At 49.5% G+C, this 16319-nt stretch overlaps 1 protein-coding gene across 1 annotated transcript in view; it reads left to right on the top strand.

Annotated features, from left to right (window-relative positions):
• ZNF366 (zinc finger protein 366) overlaps positions 1-7516 on the top strand; it is a 46812-nt gene extending 39296 nt beyond the window's left edge. The window contains exons 4-5 of the mRNA XM_035713948.2: positions 159-333; positions 3479-7516. Of these exons, the coding sequence (XP_035569841.2) occupies positions 159-333; positions 3479-3969 (666 nt within the window). The 3' untranslated portion in view covers positions 3970-7516. The remainder of the gene's footprint in view (positions 1-158; positions 334-3478) is intronic.
• The last annotated feature ends 8803 nt before the right edge of the window (positions 7517-16319 follow it).

Raw genomic sequence — 16319 nt, 5'->3', positions numbered from 1 at the left:
CTTCACTGGGGACACCTCCCTTGGGGGCCGCTTACCGTGCCGAGACCCCCACACAGCAGCAGTGCACGCAGCCCCACGCAGGCCTGGGTGCGGGTTCGTCCGGGGGGGAGGCCCACGCCGTGAATAACCTGTCTCGTCCTCCCCATCGCCCCCGACAGCTGTGTGGGAAGGAGTTCAACCGGATGCACAACCTAATGGGCCACATGCACCTGCACTCCGACAGCAAACCCTTCAAGTGTCTCTACTGTCCGAGCAAATTCACCCTAAAGGGGAACCTGACACGCCATATGAAAGTCAAGCATGGGGTCATGGAGCGGGGCCTCCATTCTCAAGGTAAGCATTCCTCTGGGAGGTGCCCGGCCCACTGAGGCCAGCGGGTACCACCGGGGAGCTGAGCTTGCGCTTAGGGGGCTTTACTTTCCGTGGGGGGGATGGGTTATTCCTCTTGTTAAAAGGGGTCACAACTGTCAAGGCCACAGCAGGGGCAGAGGAGCAGGCTCTTGACGTTACCACAGCACATGCAATACTGCTGTCGGAAGGTGGTGCATGAAAGGGGTCACAGAGAAGCCGCGCAGTGTCATGATGATGCCACCCAGGACTGGGACGAGGTTCTGCTCCAGACGCCACTTCGGGTGTCCCGTCCCCTTTAATCTTTCAACAGCGCAAGGCTAGAGGAATGTCTCCCAGCCCCAGCTTTGTAAGATGGGGTGACTGAGGCCGCAGGATACTGGTTTGCCCAAAGCCACCTCCCTGAAAAGCGGCAGGGCCAAGACTCGAACGCAGAGCTGACTGACCCTGAACTAATATCTTGGGCAGATCCTTTCCATCGTGCTGCCGTTAAAGGGCGAGGGATCTTTCTCCCCTTTCCAAAACAGCGGGGCGCCCAGGCACGCTTTCCCCGCTGGGTCGGCTGAGTGGCCCGTGCGCAGGGCACGGCGCCCGGGTCCCCGCGGAGCCCTCCCTGGACTGTGCGGGGACCCCTCTCCCTCCCGCTCCACTCCCGGCCCGAGCCGAGGCGGCCTTATGTGGCTCGCGCACCCACTGGGCGGGCTGCCCCCCTGGGCGGTCGAGCCACAAACAGGCGGCAGGTGCGGCTGCCGGGGACCAGGGAGGCGACAGCAGCGGGTGTGTGCACGGGGACAGCGGACACACGCTCGCGGCTGCAGACCCCACGGTGCCCTGCTGTTCCCTGTGCAGTGCTCTGTACTCCGGAGATGCCCCAGGGGTGCCCAGCGCCCCCCCAGACTGGCCTGGGTGATTCCGGCTCCGCAGCCCAGGCCGCACTGAGGCCCAGCGGCGTCGTGGACTGTGCGGCCCTGGACCCGGGGCTCAATCAGGACCTGCTGCACTAAGCCAGTGCTCGCGGGGTGACGGGCTCATGTTTGCCCCTTGTCCCGCCCTCCCCGGGGGGTGGCCAGTGGGCGCATATATGCGTAAATAGGACACACATGTTCCCCCCCACAGCGTGGAACAGAATGAAGGCAGTTTTCATCCTTTTCACAGTACCTGCGTTGATAACCGAGTGACAGTAGCTGTGGGCATCACAGAGCAAAGCCTAGAGTTCATGCAAAAGCCCTGAAAAAATTCCAGTTAAAAAACAAAAGCAGTCCCCACCCCACCCCCACCCCACCCCACCCCACCCCGCGGAGACTGGTTTTCTCCCGGAGTATTCTCTGCATCTCTCCTTGCCTGAGCCAACTTCCAACCTAGGCCTGGGTTTTTCCAGAATTGGTGAAGTTTGTCCAGTCTCTGGGGCTGGGAACAGAAGGCAATGAGGAGAGGGCCCTCCGCTGGAAAGCCCAACCTGGTGACTGTGACTTACCCCGTACGGGGGGCTCGGATCCTAAAAGGCACCTGACGAGCCTGTCATTCTTGTGGAAAAATAAAGAGCGTCACTATGTATCAGAGAGACACTTTGAAAGTTAACAGACTTTCAACAATTTGTAATGTTTTCATCTACAAACGGTGTGAGCACTTTTGCACTCCAGTGTTTGAAACGGCCCCAAAAAATCCTGAATCGGATTAAAAAGATCCTCCCCACGTGCCTTGTATGATTAAAGCTGCAGGCGCCTTCGCTGCCTGACATCACAAGGCAGCCTGGGCCGGACGTCGGCTCCTGTAGGCGCCCCCGCCTTCGCCTGGGCCCCGACTGCTGGGATCACACCTGGGGTGAGAGGCGCAGGCCTGTGTCCCTGGGCTCCGGCAAGGTACCCCCCTCACAGGGCCCTCAACCCCAGGCTGAGAGGGAGGCCGGCCCTTTGGCACAACAGAGTTCAGCAGCACGGATCCTTGGGGTGCACACGGGGGCTCTGGGTCTCTTCAGGCCCTCTCCCCTCCGCCGTGCTCGGGGGCCCCGTTATGGGGTGGCCTTCTTGGCTCCAAGTGGTAGACACATGTATTTTTCAAGATGATAATACCTTTGCTATGTTATTTTTTCTTATGGTAAAATATATGCTCACTGAAAATAATAGAATAAGGAATATCTTAGAAGTGAGAAGAGAGATCCCTGGGTGGCTCCACTGGTGGAGCGTCTGCCTTCAGCCCAGGGCGTGACCCCGGGGTCCCGGGACCGAGTCCCATATGGGGCTCCCTGCATGGAGCCTGCTTCTCCCTCTGTCCATGTCTCTGCCTCTGTCTGTGTCTCATGAATAAATACATAAAATCTTTTTAAAAAAATGAAAAGAAAAATGTCAGAATCACCTAATTTGTGAGATTTTGACATAAATTCATCCAGATATTTTTTGATAAAGACAGATAAGATGGGGCCTACACTATAAATATATATGATAAATATAGGTTTTTTTACTTAAAATATATAGACTACCTTTTTACGACGCTTAGTCGGTCTCTACATCTACACGTGTTCATTGTATCATTTATCTAAAACCTCTATCCTTTCAGTTTCACTATAAAAAAAAATGTGGTAGAGGAGCATCCTTCCACATTTTGTGCACTTGACTATTTCCATAGTTTAAGCTCTCAGTGGTATAACTGCTAAGTCAGAAGCTGCTTATTATAAGCTTTTGGCTCCTGTTGCCAAATTTACCATAAAGGAGCCCTCCTGATGCCCACGACATCCGTGACAAGGCCCGTCTCTCCACAGCTTTACTGGGAGCGTATTTTATTTTATTTTATTTTATTTTATTTTATTTATCTTATCTTATTTTATCTTATCTTATTTTTATTTTTTTAATACCAGCTTTTTTTTTTTTTATTGGAGTTCAATCTGCCAATATATATTTTACTTTTAATTTTAACCTCATTTGACTTTTTCTGGCTGGGCTCCGCACACCCAGCCCGGAGCTCCCTGCAGGACTTGAGCTTAGCACCCTGAGGTTAAGACCTGGGCTGGGGTCGGGATGCGGACGCTTAACCCGGGCTTTGCTTGCTTCTGGGGTGCAGACCCGGCTGTCCTGGGGCCTGGTGCTGGCGGGCCGGCTCCCCACGCCCCAGCCTGAGTTCTGCTCTGCTCCCGCAGGTTTCGGCCGGGGGAGGCTCGCCCTGGCACCAGCGGCCGCGGCCCTCGGGGGGCTGGAGCAGGAGGAGCCCTTCGACCTGTCCCAGAAGCGTGGGCCCGGGGTGCCCCAGCTGCAGCCTGCCGGGGAGGGCTCCCAGGCCAGCTGCCGCCCCCAGCAGGAGGAGGACGACCCCCGCCGTGAGCCCCGGCGACACAGCCCGGGCCCGCAGCACCCCCAGCAGCCCCCCTGCGCAGCGGGCCAGGCCGAGGGCGAGGCGGGCACAGAGGCCAAGGCCCGGGGCCGGGACAGCGCAGGGCCAGAGGGAGGCCCCGAGAGGGAGAGGGACCGGGACCGAGCCCGCGGAGAGGAGCGCCTCCGCCCACGGGCTCTGCTCGGTGCCCGGCGGGGCCCCCCCTTCCCCGATTACTTGTACTTCAAGCACAGAGATGAGAGTTTAAAGGAATTACTGGAGAGGAAGATGGAAAAACAAGCGGTGCTTTTAGGGATCTAAGTGCACGGTCTTCAAATCACGTCTGGACAATGGGAGCGAGGCCGTGCCAGGAGCGCCTTCTGCGTGAGCTGTCACCTGCCACAGCCAGGGTCTCGGGCCGCACCAGCGGGGACTGTCCCCCGCCACGTGAATGCTTCCCTCGCAGGCCACGCCAGGGCCCCGATTTCCGGCACACACGCCGGCCTCCCCGGTGCTGCCGCGTGCACCTGCCGGACAGTATGTTGTACGTGCTCGCCGGGCCGAACTGGACGCTGACGCTGAGGTGCTTTTAGAAATTCTTTCTTCCTTTGACTAATACGCAATACGTGGTAAATTTCTTTTTAGTTGCAAAAATATGGTGCTTGACACGTTACCTTATTAATGATGATTTAGTTGAATGTGTGGAACTCACAATTTTTTTCCAGATAGGTGAAAACATTAGTAGTTGTGTGTATATATCTATACATAGATATATATATAAATCACTGTCATTAAATAATCCGACATACCAGAAAGGACGAGAGTGAGGTATTGACGAGGATGCTCTCAATAGTTGCTGCAGATACAAGATAGAATTTCAAGAAAATATGAATGACTGTAAAGTGGTGAAAACCCAGCAGAACTCAGATGCCTGCCTGTCTGCCTTGATCTGTGACGTCTCCCTGCCTCAGGTGGAGCACGTGGAGCCTCTCCCCAGGTGGCCCCAGAGTGCTCAGCGTCTGCAGCCTCACCCTCCGTGGCCTGAGCAGAGCTCCCTCCTGGAGGCCTTGCTCTGGGGCCTGCGGCCCACCAAGCAGCTGCACAACCAAGAGTTTGCAGGCCCTGGATTTCTCCGCAGTGCCGGAGCTGGGCGTGCGGGGAGGGATTCCTGCCATCCAAGTGTCGCTTATCTAGAATAGAATATTAGAATAACCATCAGCCACTTACTGATAAAGGGGGATTCGGGACTCGTTCTCAATGCTGCCTGCACATTAGAATCATCTAGGGGAACTTAAAAAAAAAAGAAAAGTAACCAATGCTGAGGCCTCAACCTTTGAGATTCTGATTTCATTTGGTCTGGAGTGGAGCGCCAACTCCTGTACTTTTTTTTTTTTTTTTTTTTTTAAAAGGTTGCTCCAGATGATTCTTCTGTGCAGCCAGGATTGAGAAAGACTGAGCGGGCTAATATGGTGGCTCCCAAGACCCGTCCCAGGAACTCCGTAAATACATGTTTCTGGCTTCAGACTCATTAAAATATAGAGTAGGAGACTCTGAAGTCATACCGCTGACTCGGGGCTTCTTATCTGTCATGTAAGAGCCTCATCAGGACACAAACACGCACGCATGTGTGCATGCACAGGCACACACGCACACACACTGTATAAACACACGCTTTTTGTTCTAGAAGATGATGCCTGTGATGTTTATGGTCACTTAATACACTTAAAACACACCCAGCCAGCCCGCAGTGACTAATTATTTCCTCCGAGACGCTTGAATCACGATGCCAGTGAGTGGTGACGACTCTAACGGGCGGGCAGGCTTCCCCAGGCCGGGCGCCGGGTAGAGCCGCCTCCCCGGGGGTGGCCCACCTGTGACTAACCCTCTGGTACTGTGTCTGTGTTTATGTAAAAACTGCCTCTTGGGTGGTAGTTTCAACTCTTATTTGTAGAGCTAGGTACTGTTTGTGATTTGGCTTTCTCTCCTCCTAATGTTCCCAGGACATCTCTCTGGAGGGCCTGGCCCGTCGTCTCTGACGGCCGGATGCTGGCTTTTTCTCTTCCCCCGGAGCCTCATCTACTTCTAATCATCTGCCCACGGGCTTCGTGGATCCCTGACGCATTTCTCCTGCTACCTCGCCTAAAGCTCTTTTTTCTTTTCCAGCCTCACCACCACCGCAAAGTGCCAAAGCTGTTTGGGTTTCCTACTGCCACCCCTGTTCTGAGGTCAAGCTCCTGCAAAGGGGATGCTGATGGTGATAGAGTGGGTTGTTGTGGGTACAAGCACAACTCTGTGCCAGGAAACCGTCCCCAGTCCTCCGAGGGGCAACTTGCCTTCCATTCCTTATGAATATAGCTCATTAGTGCCCCTGATAACATCACAAGGAGGCCGGCGGCATGCTCTGTGACCCTCCAGCTCTTGGGTTCTCTTACAAGGTCATTCTCTCAGTAGTCTAGAGCGCTTGTAGACCTGCTGTCGGGGCTTCAGACTTCCAGCTCGTTCTGGGTATGCCTCGCTGGAACCAGGGAATCCAGAATGGCAAGCTCTAGTGTCTTCCAACCAATGAATCATGTGGGAATGTTTGAGGATCAAGTTCATGTTGAGATGGAGAGAGTACGGTCTAGAAGGGTGGTTTCCAAGTTGTGGAGTGAGGAGCCAGAGGTCCCTCTTAGGCCCCTACAAAGCTGCGAGGGGAAAAGGAGAAACTCAGCTCTCATGCCCACTTCACTCCACGGGCTCACATTTCATCTGTTTTTCATGTGAGCCTTCCAAGTAAAATTTCATTTTGAGGGAGAAAAAAAAAAGGTCTAAGGAAAGTAATTTAAAAAGTGTTAGGAAGTGTATTATAAAGCCTGTTTTTAGTTCCTGACTCTGGGTATGAGAGACTCCATCAGGTCTAGCCTGATGGTAAATAGATACCGATTTTGTGAGAACTAAGGCTAAAGGCTTGGTTTTGTGTGCTGATGAGTGACCAATGTCCTGGTGTGCCTGGAGCAACCCTGGTTTATACCTCTGCCCCAGGATAATTACTAAGAGTATCACGTCAACTCTCAAAAGAGTCCCAGTTTGGGTAATAAATTATATGGACACCCTCTGTAGGAGTGCTGAGCTAGGGGAAGGGTGGGCCAACTTGCCTATTGAGCTAATTAACTAGAACGCAAACCTGAAGGACAGACCTATGGGGATCACCCCAAGAGAATTAAGGGGTAAAAGCACCCAAGGTTATCGGCAGTCTAAGGGTCAGGGCAGCGTGGCACCCACCTTCTTTCTTGTGGCACTCTGAGAATAGGTCACTACCGTGTGCTTCCCAGGCTTTTGGCCACTGTCGCTTTGAAGCAGCCAACTCATCAGCCAAGTGGCATATTTTTCTTTTATCCTTTTTATTCAGGCCTATGATTACGCCCCTCTTTTTTGCCTTCTAATTCCTCTTTCATCCTCTCTTTTTAAAAATTTGAATCCCCGCTGGCCATGAGACTGAGGCTGACCTTTCGTAACCCCGCAGGGGTAACTGGTATATTTGTATATGAGTCGCTGCGTGAGGAAGCCCAATATGCATACTGTATTTATTAAGCCCTAAAGGAATTTAATAAAATATTAACATCGAATTTTGAATCATGATCTCTGTCTGCTTTGCTGGAACAAAATGTAACAGAGCTAACATTTAAAAACCTTCACATATTTGGACAGCATTACACCAAATGTTGATTTTGTACAGAATTCTGGCTTGCTATTTAAATACTAAAACTCCAAGTGTGTAGTCACCCAAGTTGTGAATATTGCTTTCTGCTTCAGTGGAAAAAGCAGTTTACCTGAAAATAGCATGTAACCTATATTTTGTTAATTTAAGCAAATAAAGACATGTCAAAAAGGCTGAGTTAATTATTTGCAAATACCTGAAATTTTGCAAGGAAGCGACCATTGCCAACGTTGCACTCGTGCCCTCAGACCTTCTGCCAGAGTGGTTCCCCCTGGGGCTTCGACCCCAGGGAGGTACAGATGTTGACTTCTCCCTGCCTCAGGGCTTCGGGAAGGATTCCTGAACCTCACACCATCCGCAGGCAGGTGACATCTTCCTCAGCCTTTTCTCTTTCCCATTTAGAAAAACTAGTTCTGGAAGGGTGTCATGAAGAAGTGGGAAGTTGGCAGCAAGACTGCTTTATTCCATGTCAACTTCTTTGTACTGTAAAGTTTAACCAAGAGGCCATACACTTATGCTGGGAATGAGCACACATTCTGGTGTCAGGTTCCAGGGTTCAAAGCCCAACTCTCCTACTTGCCATCTTTGGAACCTGTGGCCAGTTTGTGGACCTCCCTGTGCCTCTGTTTCCTCACCTGTCAAATGGGATTAGGAACCTTCCTCACCAAGTTGTTTGCAGGTTAAATGAGTTAATATATGCAAGACACCTGCAAAGTGCCTGGCTGGTGGTGCATGCTGTTCAAGAACTCGCCGTTATTATTAGGAACAAAGTGGCCAGAAAACAGAACACTCAGCTCTCCCTTCCCAGCAGAGAGCTCACAAAGCTGGGTCGGCATGGGAAGTCATCATTTCTGAGAGGGCTTCCTTGTCAAACATCATACACTGTTCTATGCTGTACGCTGGACCAGGTGACACACACCTGATTTTCTCCACACCTCACACAGCCCAACCCTGAGAGGTAAATATTGTTATTTCCATTTTACTGCCAAAGAAATGGAGGTTCCGCAGAGTGAAATAATTTGCTCCAAACGACCTAGCTAGCAAGTTCCTCATTTGCCACCAAAGCATGTACCACGTTGGTTTCTTTGGAAGTAGACAGTGAGACAAATCTGGGTGCAAGATGCTTAATAAGGATTAGCACCAGTGAAAAGAAAGGGTGGGGAGAGAAGTTCGAGTAAAGAGAGGGGACAAACTGATGCAGGCCTCACCGAGCCTCACCCAGCATGGCAGGTGGCTCTGGGCAACGATTGCCCATCAGGGTTGTGCCACGTTGGGCAGAGATGCCCAGGCCTGTGCACACCCCTCTTGCTCAGTCACCAGGTATGGGCTGCCTTGGAAAGGGAATGACCTCAGGAAGGTGTGACTCTGTAACAGGGACACACCCCGAGGGAGCCAATGGCTAGAGGCTGTCTACTGATTGACAGCTCCGTACGCGTCCTTCCTTGAAGAGACATGGCTTGACTCGCCCCGGTGTCTACTACAGCCCCCCTACCCTTGCATTCCTCTGGTCCACCTATTCATGTGCACCCATGGAGCATCTCCCCCAGGATACCAGTGGGCCCGTCTTTCTGAAAGAAAACTTAGAAGTGGAAGATGAGTGGGATAAACTTTAGCCCCCACGGCTCTAATTGGTCTAGGAGACGCAGCCAGTACTCCTCTTCTCCTTCCTCCATTACCTGTCTGGGTCCCTGTCTCCATCAGACACTACCTCTGCCGGTCTTAGTGGCTTTTCAGGTAGTGTGACCCACATTCTCATCCCTAAGGGGTCTGAGTCTTGACCACCATGTTGCTCAGGATTACAAGTTTGTGTCCTCCCACCCTAAATTAGTAGCCCTTACCCCTAGTGTGATGGTATTTGGACATAAGGCCTTTGGGAGGTAATTAGGTTTAGATGAAATCATGAACATGGAGCTTCCTCCATGATGGGATTAGTGTCCTCACAGGAAGAAGAGAAAACCAGAGCTCTCTCTTTCTCTACCACCAGAGGACACAGCAAGAAGGCAAACCAGGAGGCAGGCCCTCACTGGATACAGAACCTGCCAACACCTTGATCTTGAAATTCCCAAGCTCCGAAACTGTGAGAAATAAATGTTTATTGCTTAAGCTACTCAGTCTGTGGTGGTTCGTTATAGCAGCCCGCATGGACTAAGACACATCCTCTTTTCAGAATGAGGTTGCTGTACTTGTTCATTTATAGTCACAAGTGGGAAAGGAAATACCAAAAGAAACCCGAATGGGTTACCTGGGTTCCACGTGTACTCCTCTCTGACCCATTTTGTAACAGCAGCCTTTTCCCTCCTGATGACTGAGTGGATTCCCTCTGCCAAAATGGTGACCCCATCCCTTGTGCTGGTCCCTGGAGACAAGGAACAAAAGATGCCCAGATGGCAGCTGTAGCTTATGATTCAGTGGTACCCTTGCGATATCCCCAGGTGAAAGCGTATCCCTTTGTGAGGAGGAAAATTTCTAACCCTGCAGAACTCAGAGTTACAGGAGTGAGCAGTGTGCTACTGAACGGTGTGTTACTGTGGGTGTTGACAAGTGGGGCCACTCCGGTCTCTATCCTGGCAAATGTGGGTCTGTTCCTATGAAAAACAAACAAACAAACAAACAAACAAAAAACAAAAAAACAAAAAAACAAAAACCACTGGCTCTTCAAGATGAAAAAGATTCAACATGGTCAACTTCTCGCCAAGTGAATGATCTTCCTGAGCAACTGTGCCATTTTGGAAGCTCAGCATCAGCCTTGGCTGCTGGCGTGTTGGATATTCGGCAGTGACAGGAGTTAGATCGGCCTTGGTAGATGTACGTTATGCTGTTGGGCACATGTGTAGCCTCCATATGTATCACTATGGCTACTTCATTCATATGGTTTTGTTTGTTTTTTGTCTTAGCACCAGGGTGGCTATTGGTAAAGGACTGAAGTCAACTGGCAAGGTCATTGCCTGATTTTTTAACGACTCTCCATGGTGCCTGCTACGTGGTGGATGTTGACATGTGATACAAAGATTTTCCATGCTTGTGTTCACTCTCATATGTCCTTCCACCCTAAGCAGAGAATGATAGTGAATTAGCGTGGTCAGGAATTGTCTCTCTGAAAAAGTGACATTTAATTTGAGAACTTAAAGATCTAAGGAGCCATCCATGAAGAAAACCAGGGGAAGAGCATGCCAGACAGAGCAGAAAGTATATGCCAAAGGCTGTGGGAGAGGGAACGTGGCCCAGGAGCGGGGACGGTGTGGCAGCACTCAGCGGGAGCAGGAGAGTGATGTACGGTGAAGCTGATACGGGAAACCACTGAGCAAGGTTTGGTGGGTGGTGGTGAAAGATGAGTTTTACGTATTCTAATGCTTCTTCTGGCTATCGTGTGGAGGACAGGTTGGAAGGAAGCCAGGATGGTATTAGGAGGCCATTAAAAAGCAGTTTTAATAGTCCATGAATGGGACAGCCCCGGTGGCGCAGCAGTTTAGCGCCGCCTGCAGCCCAGGGCATGATCCTGGAGACCCTGGATCGAGTCCCCCGTTGGGCTCTCTGCATGGAGCCTGCTTCTCCCTCTGCCTGTGTCTCTGCCTCTCTCTCTCTGCATCTCTATGAATGGATAAATAAAATCTTTAAAAATAAATATTTAAAAATAAAAAAAAATAGTTTGTGAATGATGACATTGGCCTTGATTAAGGAGGTAGCAAGGAAGGGTTAGAAGCGGGTGGTTCAAAATCTGTTTTGGGGTCCAGTTGATTTGTTCTGCTGGGTGCTAATTGTCACAATAACAAAAGTATATTTTTCTAAGTACAAAACAAAATGCTGCTTAATACAAAGGCCATTCCCTGGGATCCCTGGGTGGCGCAGCGGTTTGGCGCCTGCCTTTGGCCCAGGGCGCGATCCTGGAGACCTGGGATCGAGTCCCACATCGGGTTCCCAGTGCATGGAGCCTGCTTCTCCCTCTGCCTGTGTCTCTGCCTCTCTTTCTCTCTCTGTGACTATCATAAATAAATAAATTAAAAAAAAAACAAAAACAAAGGCCATTCCCTCACATAATAACAGAAGGGATGAATTAGAATCTCAGAGCTATCATAAAACCCATGCTCCTTACTCAGTTGGCAAAAGAGTATGTTTACCAGGTAATGTATGTAGAATTAAGCCCATCCAGTTTCTCTCAGTTTTGTTCTGAGTTACAGTTGCTGATGAAGTAAATAGTCAGGACCAGAGAAGAAAATGAAGCTTCTCAGACACAGATCAAGGGAAAGAACAGCAGAAGTAAGGACAACCGAGTACACAGTCAGGAAGCAGAAAACCGAGGAAAGATGCTAGAAGTCCGACACCACAAAGGAGGCTCTGCAAAGAGTCCCTTTGGTCTCTGTAGGCCCTACATCTCTCTCTTTTTTTTTTTTAAAGGTAATTTTTAAATTTATATTCAATTTTCCAACATACAGCATAACACCCAGGGCTCATCCCATCACGTGCCCTCCTCAGGGCCCGTCACCCAGTTAGGCCCTACATCTCTGATGCAGCCAGTAAAATAGCACACATTGGCAATAATGAACCTGCCTGTTTATTAGCCAGATGCACTCCAAATCCATTTTCATTTTAAGCTTCCAAGGGTGACAGTACAGTCACTTGGAAATTCTTGTCCGGTGCACGCCTTGTTTTATAACAATGCAGAATAAATGAGATGTTGTCACATTTTATGTCCCGAATTGAATTGGCCTGTGGCACCGGACAGTGCCTTATGGAGAAATAAGAAAACCAAAAACGTGTGGAAGGAATTTGCTCCTGTCCTTGAGGAACGTGCAGTTCCTCGCAAGGCCTGTGAGGCTGGCAGGATCGCGGCTAATGGTTTTTCAAATCTCCAAAGCCTTAAAACCAAAAACTGTCTTCCCTGTGAAAACCCAGGTGTGAACACAGCCTGAGTCCCTATAGCACTGTGGCATTTCATATCTTTGCACAGCAGAGCAGAGCCAAAAGGAACTTCCAGTCCCCTTACAAACTTGCTGTGCGGGTGGAGGAAGACATGCTCATTTGATAGCTGGGGAGTGACCCTTGTAGGGTCCCTGGGGACCCAGTATCAGTGGCGCTCACGGCTTCCTCTTCCCTGGATGCAACAATATATTAAGAGAGAAAAAAAAAAAAGAGGAGGCTGGTTCTTTTCATGATTTTCCTTTTTAATTTTTGTTGAAAATGGAACTGTGTTCTCTTGATCCTTCAAACAAATGGAGGGGAAGTGGAAGCCCCAAAGTTTCTCTTAGGCTCCCCAGAGAGGGTGGCTATGTTTGTAGTGTGATGTGGGAAAAGTCCTTGGGTATCTGCTGCATTGTCACGTCGTACCAGAGTGATTTGCAGTAGGAAGTGTGGGATGAATACAATTTTTATGTAAGAGAAAGTGATGGGGTCACCGTCTTTGAATCCAAGGATCTCAGTTTGCCCTTCCTCCCTAAGACGTGCTGCTCCTGACCACAGCACACACACACACCCATCTTTATTAGATGATGAAAGAAACACAAGAACACTCTCTGAACTGGACCCAAGCATTGTCCAGCCAGAAATCTTTGTTATTCAGAAGGCACTTGGGCGACAGGAGGGAGCTTGGAAGGACATGCCGGGGAACACAGAAGTGCTGCGAAGGGCGCTCTTGAAGTCTCTGGCATCACACCTGAAGAATCATTTTAAACTGATGTTTGAAATATGCATTGGGAGCCTTCGCTGGGAAGATCCTAATAAACAAATGGCCTTTGGAAGGAAAATGAAGAGATACATTAAGAGGCATCTACAAGGATCGTAAAGATACTTCTCTTCGTTTTTAGCAATTCATCATTTCAAGCATCCTGGCAAATAATTTTGTTTGTTCTTCCAGAAAGTAGTAATAATGAAACTGTTCTCCGACTTGAGTCAGAGAAGGGGACAGATGAGGTGAAGTCTATTAATCATTCTGGACTTGCAGAGATAATGGCTGTGTCATTCGCCATCGTTGAAGGACGGCTTCCCTTCCAACCGGTAGCCAGTCTAGCGAAGAAGACAGCTCCGCTTAGAGTGGCACGTGATCCAAATCGGTCTAATATTTAAAATCCTCAGCCGTGGTTTTGCGAAGACTGTGTGCGCAGAGCATGGAGTCAACTGCCTCTTCTCCTTAAAAACCAGCCAAACATAAAAGAGTCGTGAAATCTCTAGCAACGGCCAAGTCTTTAAAGAAAGAAAAAGACAAAAATCAAAGCAAGGTTATGCAGAGACTTCGGAAGAGATAATGACGATGGCAGCCTCTCGGGGGACACTCGGTAAACATCACTGCGAATAATGATGCATCTTAGGAAGTAGCACCACCGGCAGGGTCTAATCCCCTCAGAAGTCACTCTAAGCCCCTATCTGAGCCACAGATGATTTTGCGGATTTCAAAGGGCTTGTCCTTCCAAAAGCTCTGCAGGCCTCCAGGCTGCTAATCCCCTTACCTTCCTGTGGGGACGCTTTACTTTTGATCTCAGGTTTATCTAATCAAATCCTTTGACTTATTGAGACTGTTAACTCTGAGTAGAGGGCTTGCCCATCATAATGTCACCTCCAAGTTTTGCGACAGACCTGAGATTGATGTGACCACGATCTCCGCTTCTCCTTGGGATACTGCAAGAGCGGTGTAGGGTTGATGCATGGGTTGACAAGGCACATCCTGCAGAGGGACATGCACAAGGTGCTGCTGTCCAGGAACGTGCATCTTCCCGTTATGGTCGGTAATACTCTACGGAGAAGGAGGAGCTTCCAGGATGGTCAAGTGAGGATCCCAGTGAAACGTCAACCCCAGGGAGACATCTATCAAACTATGGAAAGCTCGCAAAGACAATCAAACAAAATCTCTGGAGGTTGACTGAACCTTTTCGGTCAACAATTTAAGAAATATTTATCCAACAAAACCTACAGAAAGTCGGTAGGAGAAGTGAAAGGCGCGGCTGCACCCAGCCCACCCACCCAGATCCGCGTCATGCAAGGCGTGCAAGGCTAGCTCAGTGAGCTCCAGGGCCAAATGGCAAGTCCCGTTTCCCCAGCTCCGTGCAGGCCTCCGGGTGGGTGGCCAGGCAGGGGTGCCACCCCCTTTCCCTACCTCCGTGTCGGGGATTTGGAAGCGAAGCGGCAGCTCCCATGTCCTCCAGCCATTCAAGGCCAGCAGAGCGCCTCCCGTGTCCCCTGCCTCTGGGCTCTGGGGGAGGCGGTAGCGGCTGGGGTGATGTTTGTCCAACACAGGGAACGTAATTAATGTATTCACACGTTGTACGGTGTATTCTTGTTGATTGTGATAAAATATACGTAACATAAAGATGACCATTTTAACCATTTTGAGGTGTGCAATGCAGTGGCATTAAGTACATTTATACCGTCCTAGAACTATCACCACTGAGCATTTCCAGAACTGTTTCATCACCCCAGACCCTCTGTACCCACTAAGCACTAACGCCCCATCTCCTCCCACCCCCGTAACCCCTGGTAACCTGTATTTCACTTTCTGGCCCTGTGAATGGGACTACTCTTGAGACCTTCATCCGTTCAGCTGTTAGCACTGAGATCCGCCTTTAGGTTTATCAGCTACTCGTGTTTTTCTCACGAATGTAAACAACAAATAAAGGATGAACCGCAGCTCTTTCCTTGTAAATAACAAGTGGTGTAAGTGGAATTACACGGTTTCCCCTTGTGCCTGGCTTAGTTACCAGCGATAACCTTCTCGAGGTCCAGCCGTGTTGAGTGTAGCAGGCATCGAAACTTCCTTCCTTTCTGAGACTGAATAATATTCCATTGAATGTACAGACCACACTTCCATTTATCCACTCTCTTGTCTTATGGTGAACAGTTGTGTTGTGTCTGCCTTTTGGCTGCTGTGAACAATGCTGCCGGGAACGTGAGTGTAGGAAGGTCTCTGAGTCCTGACTTTTAATACTTTGAGGTATGTGCCTAAAACTGGAATTGCTGGGTCCTATGGTAACTCTGTGTCTAAGTTTTTGAGGGACCACCAGGCTGCTTTCCACAGGAGCTGCGCCATTTCACATTCCCACCGGCAAGGCACGAAGGTTCCAATTTCTCCACATCCTCTCCAACCCTTGCAATCTTCCATCTTTTGGGTAACAGCCATTCTAATGGGTATGAAGTGGTATCTCATTGTGATCGTAATTTTTAGATCAACGCATTTAAATCCCTTCATCTGTTTGGCTGTTAATGCTGAGATCCATATTTAGTTTTATAAGCTCCTTGTGTTTTGCTCATGAATATAAACAGAAAATAAAGGATGAACTGGAGCTTCTTCCTTGTAAAGAGAAACTGAATAGCCCAAGTGATTATGTGGCTTTTATTCCTGTTGTCTTGCCATTGTTTTGTACCTTCTGTTCTTCGAAGGGCAAGGATTCTGCTTGCATTTTGAAAAGAAGTCTTTATTCCAGTTGTTTTATCTCTAACCAGTCTGTTTTATTTTTGGGGCCTCCGACCCTATTTTCCCTTGACCCTGAATTGTTGAGCGACCTAACTGCTAGAGCAAGCTGGCTGTACCCTTGGGTTGCCCTTATAAAACCCGTTCCAAAAAAAAAGATAGAGGGCAGTCTTTCCTGGGACGTGTCTGTAAACAGCAGGGAGAGATGCATCTTCTGTTTGGGGTTGGGGTGGGGGTGACAGTGGGAGGGGGTGACAGTGGGTGACAGTGTGGGATTAGACACACACCTGCACGTGGCACCAGTAGTACAACTCACCTTCAGTCACAATGCAAGCCGCCGGGAACTGTCTCCCTCTCTGAGGTCGCAGATTTTAAAACTGTACAAGCTCCCCCACCACCACCAAAAAAACAAACCCCTCAAAACAAAAAACCTCTATGAGACATTTGTTTGCATGGAGAGAAAGAACCAACGTGGCTAATTTTGTACTAAGATGAATTGTTTCATGATGAAAACCTCCACTTAGCCCCTAAAACTATGGAACAGAATTCATTCACCAAAACCTTGGCACTTACTTTTTTTTT

Source organism: Canis lupus, chromosome 2, assembly GCF_003254725.2.
Source record: "Canis lupus dingo isolate Sandy chromosome 2, ASM325472v2, whole genome shotgun sequence".
Taxonomy (NCBI): domain Eukaryota; kingdom Metazoa; phylum Chordata; class Mammalia; order Carnivora; family Canidae; genus Canis; species Canis lupus.
Note: the sequence above shows the minus strand (reverse complement) of the source record. Positions and strands in the feature narration are given on the sequence as shown.